The sequence below is a fragment of the Colossoma macropomum genome, unplaced genomic scaffold (assembly GCF_904425465.1).
Source record: "Colossoma macropomum unplaced genomic scaffold, Colossoma_macropomum, whole genome shotgun sequence".
NCBI lineage: Eukaryota > Metazoa > Chordata > Actinopteri > Characiformes > Serrasalmidae > Colossoma > Colossoma macropomum.
This window is the reverse complement of record NW_023494784.1, coordinates 25,679,851-25,696,263: the sequence shown is the minus strand read 5'-3', so window position 1 is coordinate 25,696,263 and position 16,413 is coordinate 25,679,851. Positions and strand designations below refer to the sequence as shown.

Below are 16,413 nucleotides of genomic sequence, written 5' to 3'. Positions count from 1 at the left end.
CCATACAAAAAAAAAATTTGCAATGTATGAAAATGACCAAAAAATGTATTTGTTAAATATCGTTTTAAAAAGCATTTCTTTGTATTTGTTATTATATTTTTTCAGTTGTATGTAGTTTTAACAAAGGTTACAGATATGACTAAACATACAACACAATTAATTAATATTAATTCATTAATTAATGACATTAACTTCTGTGTTTTGGACTGTACTTTGTGTTAACTACTGTATGTATGTGGTAAGACATCGCTTACACAAAATGTATTTCAAATAAACAAGATATCAAATCATCAAACTGCATTTTCAGTATATCAATACCTACAACACTTGATTTTGTCATGCTAAAGATTAGTTAGCCATTTTAAAATTTTAAACTAATTTAAATTTAACATTAAGATGTGGAATACAAATTCATTTCAAATGGTATTCCAAGCAGTAAAGTGTATAAGACAGTATTTTGGCAATTTTCATACATTTTCAAATGTATTTGATAAATACATTTACAGAAATGTATTTTTATGGTACATTTCCAGGTGTAATATTTCCCCATACATTTTAGCATAAATGCATTTTAAAATAGATTTGGATAATATGGCCGTACATTCTGAAATACATTTTAGTGTTTGGAATGCATTTTGGCATGGATTGCAAAATGTGTTTCAGATATGTAAACATATATCTGCATATTTTTCTTTCCATACAGGTCATCTGATCTAGCCTCTTCAGGTCATTTTCAATTATAAGAAAAAAGACAGTCCTGCATGTCCAGAATGGAACAATGGTCAGCTTTTCAAGTAATTTGTGTCACACAATCAGTAAACATGACTACACTATTATGCAAATATTTCTGCACTACAACTGCCTTTATAAGCTTTTCATAAGCCTGTATTACAGTTAAACCAGTACTACATTGTTGATATTATTCAGTGGACCAGCTTGCATTAGTAGCATTTGTAAGTAAAAAAAAACATGAACTTAGATTGATTAGATGTGGAAATGCTGCATGAACCTGTGTAGGAGTTTATAGAAAGAGTGCCTGATTTAGGTACAATACTGAGAGTGTGGGGGAAAAATGCTGTACAGGACAAAACAAAAAAAAAGGCAGATGATTTTTTCCCATGATTTCACGTCCTCTTTAAAACAGAAATTTCAATATGAAATGAAATGTACATAAATGTACTAAAATTTATTAGGATTCATATTTTTGCAGGGTACCACAGGTTTAATTTGTATTTTTGGATAATTGATGAGTTCTAACAGCTACACAACTAACATGAAGTTACAGAAAAGACATTTCGTTTATGTTAATATTTCACACAAGAAATTAACCACTAATTTTCATTAGCATACTGCTTTGAAAGCTGTATATTAACAGATTAATTTCTAATTGGACTGTCATAATTTCACTAGTTAACACTGATGTTAACAAATATGAGTAAAATACTCTGAAGTATTATTATTACTTTCTGAGCTAAACTAAGTTTTCTATAGCAGAAAAACAGAGAAGTGGGTTTTGTAATGAATCCCAGGACTGGGACTGAAAACTGATATAGAAAAACTAAAAATATAAATAGATAATGAAAACATGTGAAGATATAAACAGAATATGAAAATATTAGTATATTTTTCCGTTATTTGTGGTCACATAAATACTTCAGACTACTTTAACCTGTGACACAGATCAATGGGCCTCATATTACAAATGCTTGAAAAAATGAATAGCAGCTGGTTAGAGGCCACCTAGAATTGTAATAGATCTATGCCATGTTGCTCAGTCAGGGGTTTACACAATGGGTGAACATATTCTTTGGGCATTACGTCAGGTATAAAAGAGACAGAAGGTCAGAGTTGAGGCTGTGGAATCCTGAGACAAAAATGGCCACAGTTGTGTCCATGAGTAAGGCAGGTAGAATCTAGAGGTAGATTTTATTTATTTAATTCAAAATAAAATCACAAGCTGCAAATGTAGAATAGCACAATTTCATGATAATGTTTTGTGGAATATGATCTTTTAAGGTCCTTGCTTGGAGACTAGTTGTGACAGACATGATCCTAGATGTCCTCTTACCTGAGCTCCTGCCACTGAGGCAGCAAGGCAAGTAGCAGCTTTATTTTGCAGTCTACTGCGTTACTACAGAACTTTGATCATCTTACTAGTAAATACTGTGTGTGTATTTATAAAGCTTATTCTTCGTGGTGCTCTCCTTGTATATCGCTGTTGTCGTAAGAAAACCTTGTATCCAAAATGATAACTTTACGGGAAAAAGAAAAAAAACATACTTCACTTTTAATGTCAATGGAACCAGATGTTTTTCCAAGTCATTTTGGGCTGTTTCTTTTGGTCCATTCATCATGAAATTTACACGCAATGTAAAGGGCAACAGGCATTTTCAAATTATGTCAAAAACTGAAATATGACAAAAATGGAGATAGGAGGTTTTCTTCCAACAGCAGTGATATTCATTTCGTGTATGTTCACCCGGATTCAAGAGCTGACAAGAAACATTAACTGGACTAAAACCTAAATCTGAGAGGTTTTTTTTTTCATCAGACCTGACCTGACCTGAAGACATTCTTCCACTACAGTGGTAGTAGATACACACCGTGAGTACAAAGGAAAATTGTTTTTTACTTTTGTATGTTATTTTATGGGTTTAATATATGAACACAACCCAAGATGGACTGATTTGTTTTTACCCAAACGTGAGAGCTCATGATGAGTCACCGTGGGTTTTAACTTGAGTAATATGCTGTGTTAAATATATACATTTGTTTGGTTCTGTGTGTTTTCCAGTCAGTACTGTATAATTAATGCCAGTTAGCTATTGCGAACCCCATATGACACTGGTGACACTAAATGAACAATTAATATTTACATGTGCCGTGATGAATAATTGGTATCACTTTCTAGTGTCTCTTATGTTCCAGATATTTACCAGGTACATGTGTGGTACATGCTTCACAGTACTAGCTCTTTTGGATAACATGATGGTAAATGCCAAAACAGTTTAACTAAATGACACTGAAATGCCAAACGTGTCCTAAACATAACTGGGTAACTGTGAGGTATGAACTTCAAAGTGCTGTGTAATGACTTGGGTAAAACGGGTAAGTACCGAGACAAATGCTGAGAAAAATTTTCATCATTGGATTATTATTTACAATAACAAGGTGTTAAGTACAAATATTCTCAAACTGTAATTTAAGATGTTTAAGCAGGAAAGTGAATCAGAAAAGTTAACAGTAAGGACCTAGTAAACCCATAGTAAGAATCACTGCTGTCTTTTACAATCCAGATTGAGTTTTGTTTTTAGGTACATAGAGAACATAATACACTGAAAAAATGATGCTGTGGATTTGTATGATGTAAATATGTTAAAAGTGTTTGCAAACAAATAAAGTGTTTCATCAAAGCAACCACTTTTTTATTTCTGTGCTAACACATTTGAAACATGAACATTTTTTTCATTGTACATTAGACTCTTATGACTTCAAATGTCTTTGTACGGTCTGCCTTTGTGCCCTGTATAACTACTTCCTATCTAAAGATTTTAGGATTTACTTTCCTGCTTCAACACGTGACGTTACAGTGAATTATCGTATGAGTTTGTTTGTACTTACCACTTTATTACTTAAAACAATTATCTACTTATGTCCATTACCCGCACAAGAAGAAGGGTGCCGTTGGATTGGTTATGATATGTTCATTATTATACAACAAAAAGTATACCACATACCAATAGAACTACATTTCTTGGCGGGAATACTTGTTTATGTCGCTTAATATTAATAATAACAAATTATTTTTGGAAAATTTGTATATTTTATCATATTGTATGTTGGCCGCCATTTTATAAATGCAATAACCCCTCAGAGTTTTAGGCAGTCCACTTTGCATTGTGGCTAAGAACACCTTCCACTTGATAATATCGCAGTAATGCACAGCCTCTCATGGCTTATCGCTTTAATGGACGCGAGTTCCAAAAAACTGAAATGTTCAAGATTGTCCTGCTCATTTCTGCTGTTATTAGGGACACCTCAAAGGTCAAAAGTGGCTGCTTGCAGCGATCAGGTACATGCAGTGTTTAGCTACATGATGTCTGAAATTCCTTTGTTAATTTTTATAGTTCACTGTAAGCCATACTGTGTCCTAAACCACACTGACAAGCCAATTGGTGACCTAGATTGAGGTTGAGAAAATTTTGAGCATGATCACCAGGTGTCAAAGTAATGACATTACGCAGCAGCTTCCTAGCTTCCTCACCAAGCATTCAAACGTTCGCAATGTGATTATTCACATAGGCTGTAACAACATCAAAGACAAAAAAACAGAACTTCACGAAATACTTCACACAGCTGTTTGACGCACTCAAAAACTGGCAAAAGGATTTTTATCTCTGGCCCAGTCCCGTCCCTGACAAGAGGCATGGGACATTTTCGCCGCTTGTTAATCTACCACAGTTGGCTTCAGACAACTTGTCTAGTGAATAAACTATTTTTTATTTACAATTGTAATATTTTCTGGAGTCATACATCCCTTTATAGCAACGATGGGATTCATCCCAGCAGGCTGACTCGCAGATTATGAGTCACATACTCTGTTCTTAATCTGAAATAACTATCCAAAATTAGAAATGAGCACTTAGCTATCCCTGTAATCATTAGCACTTGACCTAGGATCAGCCACGCAAACAAGGAAATGAAGCAGAAAGGTAACTTTTTTTACTAACCCAGCTAATCTTATCAGCATTAAGCCATCCTGGTCACCCCTCCACCCCCAAACTGTCTCACAGACACCAAAACCTATGCTTGCAATAAAATTATTACCATATCCTGTTAGTTTCAAACATAGAAAAGACAGTCATAATTCATTTAACAATCTGTGTGTAACTCAGAAGTAGCCCTACCTGTTTATAATCTATACAGAGTTGATAGGAAAGCAAGGAGTGGTGTAGTGGCTGTTTACATCAAATCTGTCATTCAAGTAAAAAATCCTAATTCATTAACCAGAGAAGGATGTTTTGGGTTTTTAGCTCTAAAAGTGTGAACAGTTTTGTGGTAGCTGGGATCTATAGACCCCCTTCTGCGCTGATACTGTAGATGATTTAGCTGAACTTTTAAATCCATACATCAACTCAGAAATGCTGATCTTAGGCGATTTTCATTTGAATGGGTTAACTAATTCATCTGATCACTTGAAGGAAGTATGTGTCTCTAGCGCAACTAATTACAGAACCAACACGACCAAACTAACATGGCCCCCCAAATCGACACTAATAGCTTTAAATTTAATCCAACAGACCTGACATAATTACTTCTATGGGTGTATTTGACCCTGGTTTTAGTGATTGTAAATGAGGGTCTCCCTTGATGTACTCTGAGTTAAATAAAGATTGATTGATAGATGTATTTGGTGACTATTGACTTCTAGCATTTGTTGGCAGTTTTAACCTGTTAACTTCAGTGCTAAACCAAAGAAGTAGAACTTAGACACCAAACCTATCATGGCTGATGGACTACACCTGGGACAAGTGGATTTCGATTTCTTGCTGAACCATTCCTGAAAGAGCTAAAACTGTCAGCAATTTCAGTGTAATGTAGTTTGACTGACTGCTTAATTACTGCGGTTTAACCCAAAAATATGTGCACAGCACTGTAGAGATTGAGCCTGATGCTTACCCATACATACATACATAATACTTACCCTGTTGGGCAATTCAGTAAAATCTAGTCATCTATCTTGAAACTCACCATCATGTTATCCTGAATGATGACTTAGTACTTTGCAGTTTGTACCTCATACTTACTTAGTTAATACCTAGAATTTACGGGACTGTAAAGGCTAAAAAATATGTAAGAGAAACATCTTGTATCATTACAAACATCAGATTGTGTAAAAGGCCTCAGTCTGTAAAGGTTTTTTGTCATCCAGGTCAGTGAATATTCTACAATAAAATTAAAATGCCAAAAGGACAATAGGACAATAGAAGAACCACTCTGATTCCATAAAGAACATATAAAGGGTCATTAAAGGCACCATTTTTGTTAATGAGATGTGTGCACTTGGAGACATATATATATATATATATATATATATATATATATATATATATTAAGACTAAGAACAACTCAGGAACCTCTTTGTGTCAGAAAACTTTCTAGTACTAGACAACACACAAATGTCTGAGATTAATCAGATCAGTCTTAGAGCACTGATTAGGAGCAGCTAAAACCAAATTGACCAGATTGTCATAATTCTATAATGCAGTGGTTCTCAAATCCAGTCCTGGGGATTTACTGCCCTGCACGCTTTTAACTGTACCCTACACTCCTGCCCCCTGCACACCTGACCCAGTTGTCAACTGATTATCAAACTCTTTATGAACTGGGCTATTAATTGAATAAATAAGTGTATTATATTTTATTCTGGATTATTTATGAGAAAAAATATCAGTAAGGTACTTTAACATTTTTGTGCCAACAGGTCTGTACAGTTAGTAGTTAACTAGTTTCCTGAAGAGTTTAGTTCCAAGCTGCATCTAATATGCTGCCACCTCCTTAACTAATGCTAGTGCATCTGATCCAACCAGCCAAGGACTTTGGAATTAGTTAATTGAGCAGATGTGGAAGATTGTGGCTGCAGCTCTGCAGGGAAGTAGATCTCCAGGACCAGGATTGGTCACCACTGCTCTAGCATAAGGTGATGACCATGGGAGGACAGAAAGAAGAAGCATGGCTGGTGATATCTGCCCCGGAATCTAGTTAGCAATGTGGAGGAGACCACCATATGCAGGACAGTGAATTTGCAGAACATCAGATATTCTATATATGCAGTGAAGGTTTGACAGAAAGCAGCTAAAAAAGGTAAAGTGGCAGAAAGAGGCAAAAATAAAGAAGAACTTGCTCAAGCCAAAGAACATTTGTGAACATGGTAAATAATGGAGCACTAAAACCCATTGAGAATTGCTCATTTGTGACTGACAACTCACCTCAGCTCTTCACTGTCTAAGAACATTACTGAAAATGAGACGACTAGCTCTTTGATGTCTCTGCAGTAATTTATTTAATTAATACATTTTTAAAAGTTGAAATAAAACACATAACACCAACAATAGTATAACAATAACAAGAACAGCAACAACAGAACATGAACAATAGCAGCAATAACATCAATAATAATAATAATAATAATAATAATAATAAGAAGAAGAAGAAGAAGAAGAAGAATCTAACCAACGTGAATAAACTGACCATTACATGATAAACAATTACGATACAGCAATGTTTCTGTCTTGCGTACAAGTTGTTTTAATTTCACCACAAGATGGGTAAAAGTATTTGTATTCCATCTTTATTTGCTTGTTGATAATATGAGAAATGATTGTGTTTATAATGTGTTAAATTGCTGTAGTATGCAGTGTGCAGAGTTCCTACTTACTAGGCTCTACTCAATCAAGATATTGTAAATTTGCAATTTTGAGTTGAGTGGAGGTTGATTTCTTAAACAAATAAAAATAAACCAATTTGTTATTTTCTAGTCTTTTTCTTTGAACAGACTTTTCCTTTTTTCTTGCATGATGAGATGATTATCAGTTTCATTTTGGATCTGTCTCTTGGTTATAGTTAATTCAAACAGATTAATTTAGGCCTTTGTAACGCTATAATGCCTAGAGCAAAGTTTCTGGTTTAGAGCAACTGAAAAAAATCAAACTACTGAAATCTAACTTGATCACATTTGTTAAATATTAGTATAAACTATTCATAACACTAATAAATGAAGCAAAATGCATGTGTTCTTAAGACGAGTCTTCTGCACAAGGCAAAGATGACGAAGTGTTGTTGTCACTCCATAAAATGTTTCTGTTATTAAATCTTATCCTTCTGTCATTTATTTGAAAATATGTGCTCTGTTAAAACACACATTTAAGCAAGGGGTTAAATACCACAATTTTAGCCTTTGTGGAAGTGACAAAGACAGATTGCCTAACTGATGAGTAGTACAAACACCTTTTGTTGTTTGGCAGCAGACCATTCTGTTGAAAAAAAGCTGACATGAAAAGTCAATTGACGTGAGTGACAATGTCTGTTTTCCTAAAGGATATAAAAGGGTACCAGCGATTCTCTGGCAGAGTTGTAGTTAGACAACATTGATCCAGCATAATGGGAAAGGTAAGCCTGTTGTCTGATCTTTTGTCTTATTGTTTCCATGTGCACTTTACAATCACACCTGTCAGAGCAGACCTAACACCTGTAAGAGAAGCTTCTCTAAAATCCACATCTGTTTCAGATTATCTTCTACGAGGACAGGAACTTTCAAGGCCGTTCCTATGAGTGCAGCAGCGACTGTGCTGACCTCCATTCCCATTTCAGTCGCTGCAACTCCATTCAGGTAGAAAGCGGGAACTGGATGGTCTATGAGCGGCCAAACTTTATGGGTTACCAGTACTTCCTAAGTAGGGGGGAGTACCCTGATTACCAGCGGTGGATGGGTTTCAACGACTGTGTGAGATCCTGCCGTATAATTCCCCAAGTAAGTCTCATAGCATTGATCGTGTTGTACAGATATGTGTATTAAGCAAGAATAGCTGCTGTAATATCATCTGGATATGTTTTTAATCTCTAGCATCAAGGATCTCACAGAATGAGGATCTACGAGCATTCTGACTTTGGAGGTCAAATGATGGAGATTACTGATGACTGTCCCTCCCTTTATGACCGCTTCCACTACAACGACATCCATTCCTGCAATGTGCTTGATGGATACTGGCTCTTCTATGAGCATCCCAATTACAGAGGCAGACAATATCTCCTCAGACCTGGCGAGTACAGGAGGTACAGCGACTGGGGTGCTATAAGCCCAAGGATTGGTTCTGTCAGGCGTATTGCCTATTAAATCACAGTATGCTAAAATTTTAAACACGGAAATTTAATTAAATAAAATTCAGCCAAGATACCTGACTAGTGTTTTACAATTACATATAATATGTGATAACAACGTTTTTGTGTGTTAGCCAAAATGCACTTGCATGCATTCACAAATCCAAATCATTAATATTCAAGGACAAAATCCATCACAGTTTCCACGTTGAATATAACAAAATAGAATACTATTGGATCTCATTCACCAATAATTCTTAGGAAGAAGTTTCTTAAAGCCCACAAAGATTTTACAAAGATTCTGACATTGACCAATGGTTTCTTATTTGGTTTAATTCTTATGTATAAACAGAATCTACGCATGCTCAAAAGCACTTGATGTAGACTTTTTTTAGGACCTTTCTCCAGAGCAAATTTAAGAAAAAACTTCAGAAGATATTGGCGAATGAGGCCCATTGAAATTAGAGTCAGTATCTGTGCTGTTAGATTTTTACTCTGAATCACTGTATTACCAGTAACACATTATTATTAGTATTTATCATTGGGTATGTTCCTACTTAATAATTAACCATTAATACTCATTATTTTGCCTGATTCTGTTAAAACCAAGATGCTTCAGCATAATTGCACCATCTGATGATATGCAGAAGTAGCAAAGGTCAAGGCAGTTTTACTTTGCAAATTCTATCAGAATTCATTGAATAGCAACTGGAAAAGCTCAAGTCAAAACTGCAAAAACATGATGCTGATCATGGTGAAAGATTATATGCCTACTGCTCATCTTCACAAGGATAGAACCCATACAAACCAATAAAGATACATTCTAGGCCTGTCTTGTACACTTTGGATTGAAAACCACCTTGCAGCTTGTGCTGATGGAATAGGTGAGGTGTGCATTTTTGGCCAGTGGTGACCAGCAGAGGCTTCTTCTGTACACCCCACACACCACATACCAGAAAGAACCATAAAGAACCAGAACTCTGCTTTTCTCCCTCCTATGTGTCCCTATCAGTGGCCACTAGAAAGTGTCAGGATTGCCATGACTGCCAGATGTGAGGCACTCTGCTTGGATGCAGAACTGACCCTGTGTTAATGCTAAACTCATGGTTTGAGAGCACACAGAGTAAACGTCTTATATCAGACTGTTATGTTATGGAGCCATGAAGAAGACAATGACAAAATATGTGCCAAAAAAAAACTGCCCTAGTTGCATAGCTAATCTCTTAAATCAACAGAATCACCTTTAAAGCCTGAACTGCCTCCCAAGGACACCTTTTAAGTCTGTATTGGGGCATTAAGAAGAGGGGCCACCAACAGAGAATTTAATAAAGTTCATTCACAAATGCCTGTGAAGAGCAACAAAGGCCACAGGATCCTCATATTAAAACATGCAAAAACCATTGTATCAGTGACCGTGTTTCACTGAGCCATAAGAAGCAGGTAGGCCATGGTCCATAGACAAAAAATATTTGTCAAAAGGAGTATCTAAGAGATCTAGCTAGCTCAGAAAGGGTACCTAAGATATGTACTGGTTTGTAGAAAAGCTGCTGAACAATGCAGAATTTTCTTCTTCAGTTTAGTATGCAGTTTAGTATGCAAATTAACAGCTTGGACACTTAACAGCTATGCCTGAAAAAAAGAATGTTGGATATAAGCGCTGAACCTGTTTAGGCTTTTTCGGAAATCATGGTCAGCAGAAGCAGCAGGGATCTCGCTTGATTGCAAGGAAAAGTGTCTTGGAATATGTAGCTTTATACTTAAAGAGTAATTCTTCTGATTTTTCCTCTTAATCTGTTTAGAAGGAAACAAAATAATTTGGATTATTTTGGTGTGAAGTTTTGTTTTAGAGAAACTTATCAAATTATAATTGTTCATATGGGTGGTGATAGAAACCAGATGTCTGTTTGATGTGTTTAATGTGTTTAATGACTCTAAAAGCTGTATCACAGGAAGGTATGACATGAAATGGTTACAGATATGTTGCCTGATAACTGAGACATTATTTTACAATAGATTTGAGATAATGTTTTGGTCTAAAATATATTTTTAAAAATACAAACTCAATTCCAAAAAACTCAGGACAGTATGTGAAAAAAAAACAAAAAACAAAAAACAGAAAGCAGTGATTGGTAAATTCTGTTTCATCTGTATTATATTGAAAATGGTACAAAAGCACAATATTTTATGTTTTACCTTATGACTTTCACTGTTTTTGTGGTTTGGTGTGAAATGTGCCTTTCTACAGAAATATACAGAGTCAGAATTGTTCACCATTATAGTACTAGGAACCAGAGCATTTAATGGCTCTAAAAGCTGATTAAGTTATTACACAAAATGGTTATAAAATGCTTGACACCTGAGACATCATTATGTGATAGTTTTTTAACAAAACTGTCACATAATGATGAAACTACAAAGGCACGCCAGCTCGCGCGCATTAATCTCAGTTGAGAATGTGGTTTTGAGAGGAAACACAGAAGTAATCCTGGAGTAATAATTTATATAAAAAATTTATACAAACTATCACTCCAGGATTATTTCCGTGTTTCCTCTCAAAACTGCATTCTCAACTGAGATTAATGCTCGCGAGCTGGCGTGCCTTTGTAGTTTCTAGCCTGTAGCTACAGCCATTAAGCACAGCTAATGCCAGTGTTGTATCCGATTCAGTTCCCCCTCAAATTCACATTCCCTTTGAGTAATCAGGTACGTGGGCACACGCATTCAGTGAACAGATAACACCGCCAAGCAACACTGGAACTACGTAAAGCGAATAGGTTAAAAAAAGGTTTGCTCTGCAGCTGTATTCACCCAATCGACGACAAACACTACAAAAAGTCTTTATCAGTATGATTGTTTACTGTTTACTCAAATATAAAATAATATTTATCCCAGAATCTCACTTATGCTGTGTTATCTTGGGTGAATTTATACTGCAGATTGAGTGAAAACATGCGGCCATTTAATCTGTTTTGAACCTTTTCGCTTTCCATACTTCCAGTGTTGCTTGCCGTTATTTTCTGTTCAGTGAATGCACGTGTCTGAGGACCTGATTTGTCAAAGGGAACGTGAATTTGAGGGGGAATTAAATCAGATACAACACTGGCAGCAGCTTTTGTTTATATTTGATTTTTACAGTTTTCTTACCTATTTTTGGAAGATGGCAAAGTGTGTGGAGGACTTCGATAAGATCTGTTTCCAAACTGTCATAGAGCCAAATCAGTTCGAACCAGAATACACAAAAATACACAATACAGAGAGAGTGCCAAAAGGGAGAGAGAGAGAGAGAGAGAGAGAGAGAGAGAGAGAGAGAGAGAGAGAGAGAGAGACTAAACCCACTGGCGCCAAAGCAGAAGAATCCAGGGTGAATGGTAATTAGTGGTGTCAACAACAAACTACTTGCTACTCTGCTCACCGGTTTATGGGGTAGGACAGCGCGGTGTGACTGTGATCTATCACAGCTCCTCTGATGAATATCATTACTCACATAAGCTATGAGTTTTGCTGACACCGTGTGATGCAACACCGCCGACCCGAACAGCACACAATGTGTGCAGAGCGGAGAGGTACATACAGGGCGTTGTAAGGAAAAAAATTGTACCCAAAAACATTTTTTTTTAATTTAGCACTATTTTAAATGGAGCCCTGCTAGTGACATCCTGTGTAAATAAAAATAATGCGTGGCCATGCCTTATTAACGTGTGGGAACGGGATCCTAATGCGTGGCCACGACTTAGTAAGGCATGGGAATGAGATGATTAAGTCGTGGCCATGACTTAGTAAGGCGTGGGAACGAGATCACGGCGTACTAAGTCGTGGCCATGCATTAGGATCTCGTTCCCACGCCTTACTACATGGTGGCCACGCATTAGCATCTCGTTCCCACGCTTTACTAAGTCGTGGCCACAACTTAATCATTTCATTACCACGCCTTTTTTATTTTATTTTTATTTATAAGAATGTCTCCAGAGGGGCTCCGTAATTTTACCATTATTATCGTGACATATAAACCTTATAAGACAGTAAGTTCACTGGTCACTTTGGACAGCAGATAAAAAGGTAATATTTGTGATGTAGACATATAGACGTCTGGTTCCTAGTACTATGACGGTGAACAATTTCGAGTCAGTAAATTTCTCTAAAAAGGCGCATTTCACACCAAACCACTCGGAATGATCTTGTTTACATCTAAACACTTAAATTTAATTAATTTTGCAAAATCGGTTGAGTTCCCCTTTAACCCCTTAAAATTTCAGGCTGATTACATGCAAAGGCTTATTATTCAGTAACTACAGGGACTCCAATACAAGCTGGTTGAATTATTTTTAGGTTATAGAAGTGTGTAATGAAACTTTGGGCTCACCGGCAAGCCCTGGCCTTTTAAGGGGTCAATAAGACCCACATTTTCAATGAAAGACAAGTCTAGACTGCAGGCAGGCCAGTATAGCAGCCACACTCTCTGATTATGCTGTTGTTATGGATCTCCCTGAAAAAGATGGCATCTAGAGGGCAGAATATGTTGCTTCCAGAGCTGGGCAAAATACTTTTAAAAAGTAGTGATTGTGATTTGTAAGGAAGACGTTTATTGAATTCTTTAATAGAGTACATCTTTACACACCATGTTTTTAAAATAGTTAATAAGTAAGCAGTATGGTGTTTCTTTTAAAGATAGTATATATTTTTACAAAACTAGCAGGTAAGTAAACTTGAAATTGTTAAAAAGTAACTGTATTCTGAATACTGCCTTTAAAAATGTGACTTAGATTGAATGCAGACACTTGATTTCTGTGTTCTGAACACATATTCCCAATACTTGTTACATCCCAACCCTGGTTGCTTCAAAATGTGCTCGGCATTACTGCCACCTTCACAGATGTGCATGTTACCCACTAATTGACATATGACTTCCCCTGTTTGTAGTACAGTTTCATTTTTAAACTGTTGGATTTTTACTGATGCTTTTTTGGCAAGGTGGTGAGCTTAGACCCATCCTTATTCACTAAGGGCTAGGCCTCTCTTGGATCATCCTTTTACCCCCAAACATAATTGCATCATCTGTTTAAGATATTTCTGAACATTTCACAATATTTGGAGTCTAATGCTCTTGTTTCAACTCATTTGGAACATGCTGCAGGAATCACTTTTAAAATGAATACATATTTACAAAAAAAAATGAAGTTGATAAGATAAAACATTAAATATCTTGTCTTTGTACTGTTTTAGTGAAAATGCGAGTAAAAGTATGTTTATAAATCACTGCTTTCTATTTCTTTTGTATTATTTGGATTTTAACTACTGTCCCAAGTATTTTGGAATTTTTATACATCAGTGGTGGAGAGGTACATGTAGAGTGTTGTAATACAAAAATATTATACTCAGAAAAAGATGGTTCTTTAGGGGTTCTTTAGTAACGAAAATGGTTCTATATAGAACCATGAACACTCAAAGAACCATTTTCATGATTAAAGGTTTCTTTGCATCATGAAATGTTTTTTTCAGATTGATGGAGAATGTGCTGCATATGGTTCTATAGAACCCTTTTGAAAATGGTTCTATATAGCACCAGAAAGGGTTCTACTATAGTTACAATATCAAGCTTGTATCAGTAAAAGAACCCCCTTTTGGTGCTATGTAGAACCATTTTCTTTGCTAAAGAACCCTTGAAACACCACTGAAAATTTTCAGATTGACTACTATTTTACCATGTTTATCATTATTCTAAAAACGTAGAAGGCACATGTAGGTGTAGTGTTCATTGTAGATAAAATGGCTATATTTGTGGTTGTAGCGTGCTTTGCTGTTTTAATTAATAAACTGATCAGAACTTTTTGAGCAAAGTGAGATCTGCATCTGTGTGCGTCAGGATGTTTAGAAGCACAAATAGTAAATTTATGGCTGACTGCTAAAGACACGTCTCACAACCCCCATTTGCCCCCCCCCCTTTGCAACCTGGTGCAGAAGTGGGGAAGGGGGGTGGCTCACCTCAGAACAGACATACTTTGACCCAGAGGTTTGAAGACTTTCTTTTTCTGTTGACTAACAGTTTAAGGGCAACATAAAGGAACGTCATGCCACCCCTTTATAAACATCCTGAAGAGACCTTTGGACATCACTGAAGTAAATTTTTGGGATATTGATAAATTGTGACTTTTGAAAATTCCTTTCCCTCTCTCTCACACCCATACATCTCACCTTCCCCCACAAAGAGAGACATCTAACCTAAAACAAAGGCCAAAGATGGCCCACTAATCAACCCTGGGTGAGGGGACTGTTGAGACCTCACGAATCCCTGAGCAGACCTCTCGGTGTGGCCAGATACTCTTAAGTGCATTCCTTCAGTATCATAAATTTGGGGGTCTGTGCAGAGGCTAGGCTCCTGAGAGCCCTGCTTTCTGGCAAATTATTCACAGCGTGATCTTTAATCAAGTATCAATCAAATGCCTTTCCTTTATCCAACTGTGAAGAACACCTCCGTCACTGTTAACATGTTGCATTGTCAGACGTGAATTGATTAATCCCAGCCAAAGGGAATTAATACCAAACTTTCTACACTATATTCTTTTATATTCTAGTAGTTATTTTGATTCTTGAATTGTAACCCTTCTTCACTGATCTAGGTTATTGTACTGATCTTTTATCATTCACAGCTATGTTCATTTCACCCATCATATCATTTTTCTTTTTCTTTTGTTTGAGAAACAACCCATATGTTTCGTGATCACCGTTAATCTTACTTATCTGCTTTTCTTGCAAGTCTTCTTGTAGTGTTATTAGAAGTAGGATTCTAAAGTTTGTAGCTTGTGTGACTATGTACACTTTAATCACAGAGTTTCTACCAACATATCTACAGAATTATTGATGATTACGTACTCACTTATTTTACTCTGAGTTATTATGTAACCGTTCGTGTAAGCATTGTTTAGAAATAGTACTGTGACGTATAACCTCGGAATTGTCTTAACAATTTAATTCTTTTGTCTAAGTAGTTCGTACTTCTTATATGACTAGAATGGTTAAGGATTCAACTTATTGTATGTAACCATATCATGGTTAACGTTAAGGGATAATGATCTGTAAGCTCCATAGTCAGTTGTAATAGTCACTATGGAAACAATAATGTTTTATATGTGAAATTGCATGGTTCTGAGTTTCTTTTACTTAAGTGTAACCACACCCAGAATCTCCAAAGGATTATGTGACACTTGAGCAGCATTCAAAGAAATTGCATATTCATTATATGTAACCTAACAAACCAAAACCTTTTCCCCGCCTTAGCTCTGACTTAGCTCCGCCCTCAAAGTTCTTTCTTTAAAGCAAGAAAGAGAAACAGTGAGGAGAACGTGAAGAAGAAACAGAAAGACAGGGAAAGTTGGCCCTGAAGGGAGCGAGACAGCCAACATGTAACCTTAACGAAACTCCAAGTAGAGAAGCCCGTTCTCCACGTTGTGCACTTTAGCTGAGTTCTGCAGATCTTAAATGTCAGTTGTTTGTCTTGTGTCGTTTTGTTTCATTTACTCAGTAATCTTAAAGTGTTGTAAC

The 16,413-nt window shown here is 36.2% G+C and overlaps 1 protein-coding gene across 1 annotated transcript; it reads left to right on the top strand.

The window, feature by feature from the left end:
• The first annotated feature begins 8,153 nt into the window (after positions 1 to 8,153).
• crygmxl1 (crystallin, gamma MX, like 1) lies at positions 8,154 to 8,893 on the top strand. Its single transcript, XM_036573690.1, has 3 exons — positions 8,154 to 8,169; positions 8,288 to 8,530; positions 8,624 to 8,893. Exons 1-3 carry the CDS (start codon positions 8,161 to 8,163, stop codon positions 8,891 to 8,893), a joined length of 522 nt encoding a protein of 173 aa, XP_036429583.1. The 5' UTR covers positions 8,154 to 8,160.
• Positions 8,894 to 16,413: the final 7,520 nt, after the last annotated feature.

Bases quoted from the DNA above. Each gene is read 5' to 3' on its own strand.
- crygmxl1 (XM_036573690.1), top strand. The intron at 8,531-8,623 runs GTAAGTCTCATA...TTTAATCTCTAG, and splicing joins CCTGCCGTATAATTCCCCAA to CATCAAGGATCTCACAGAAT.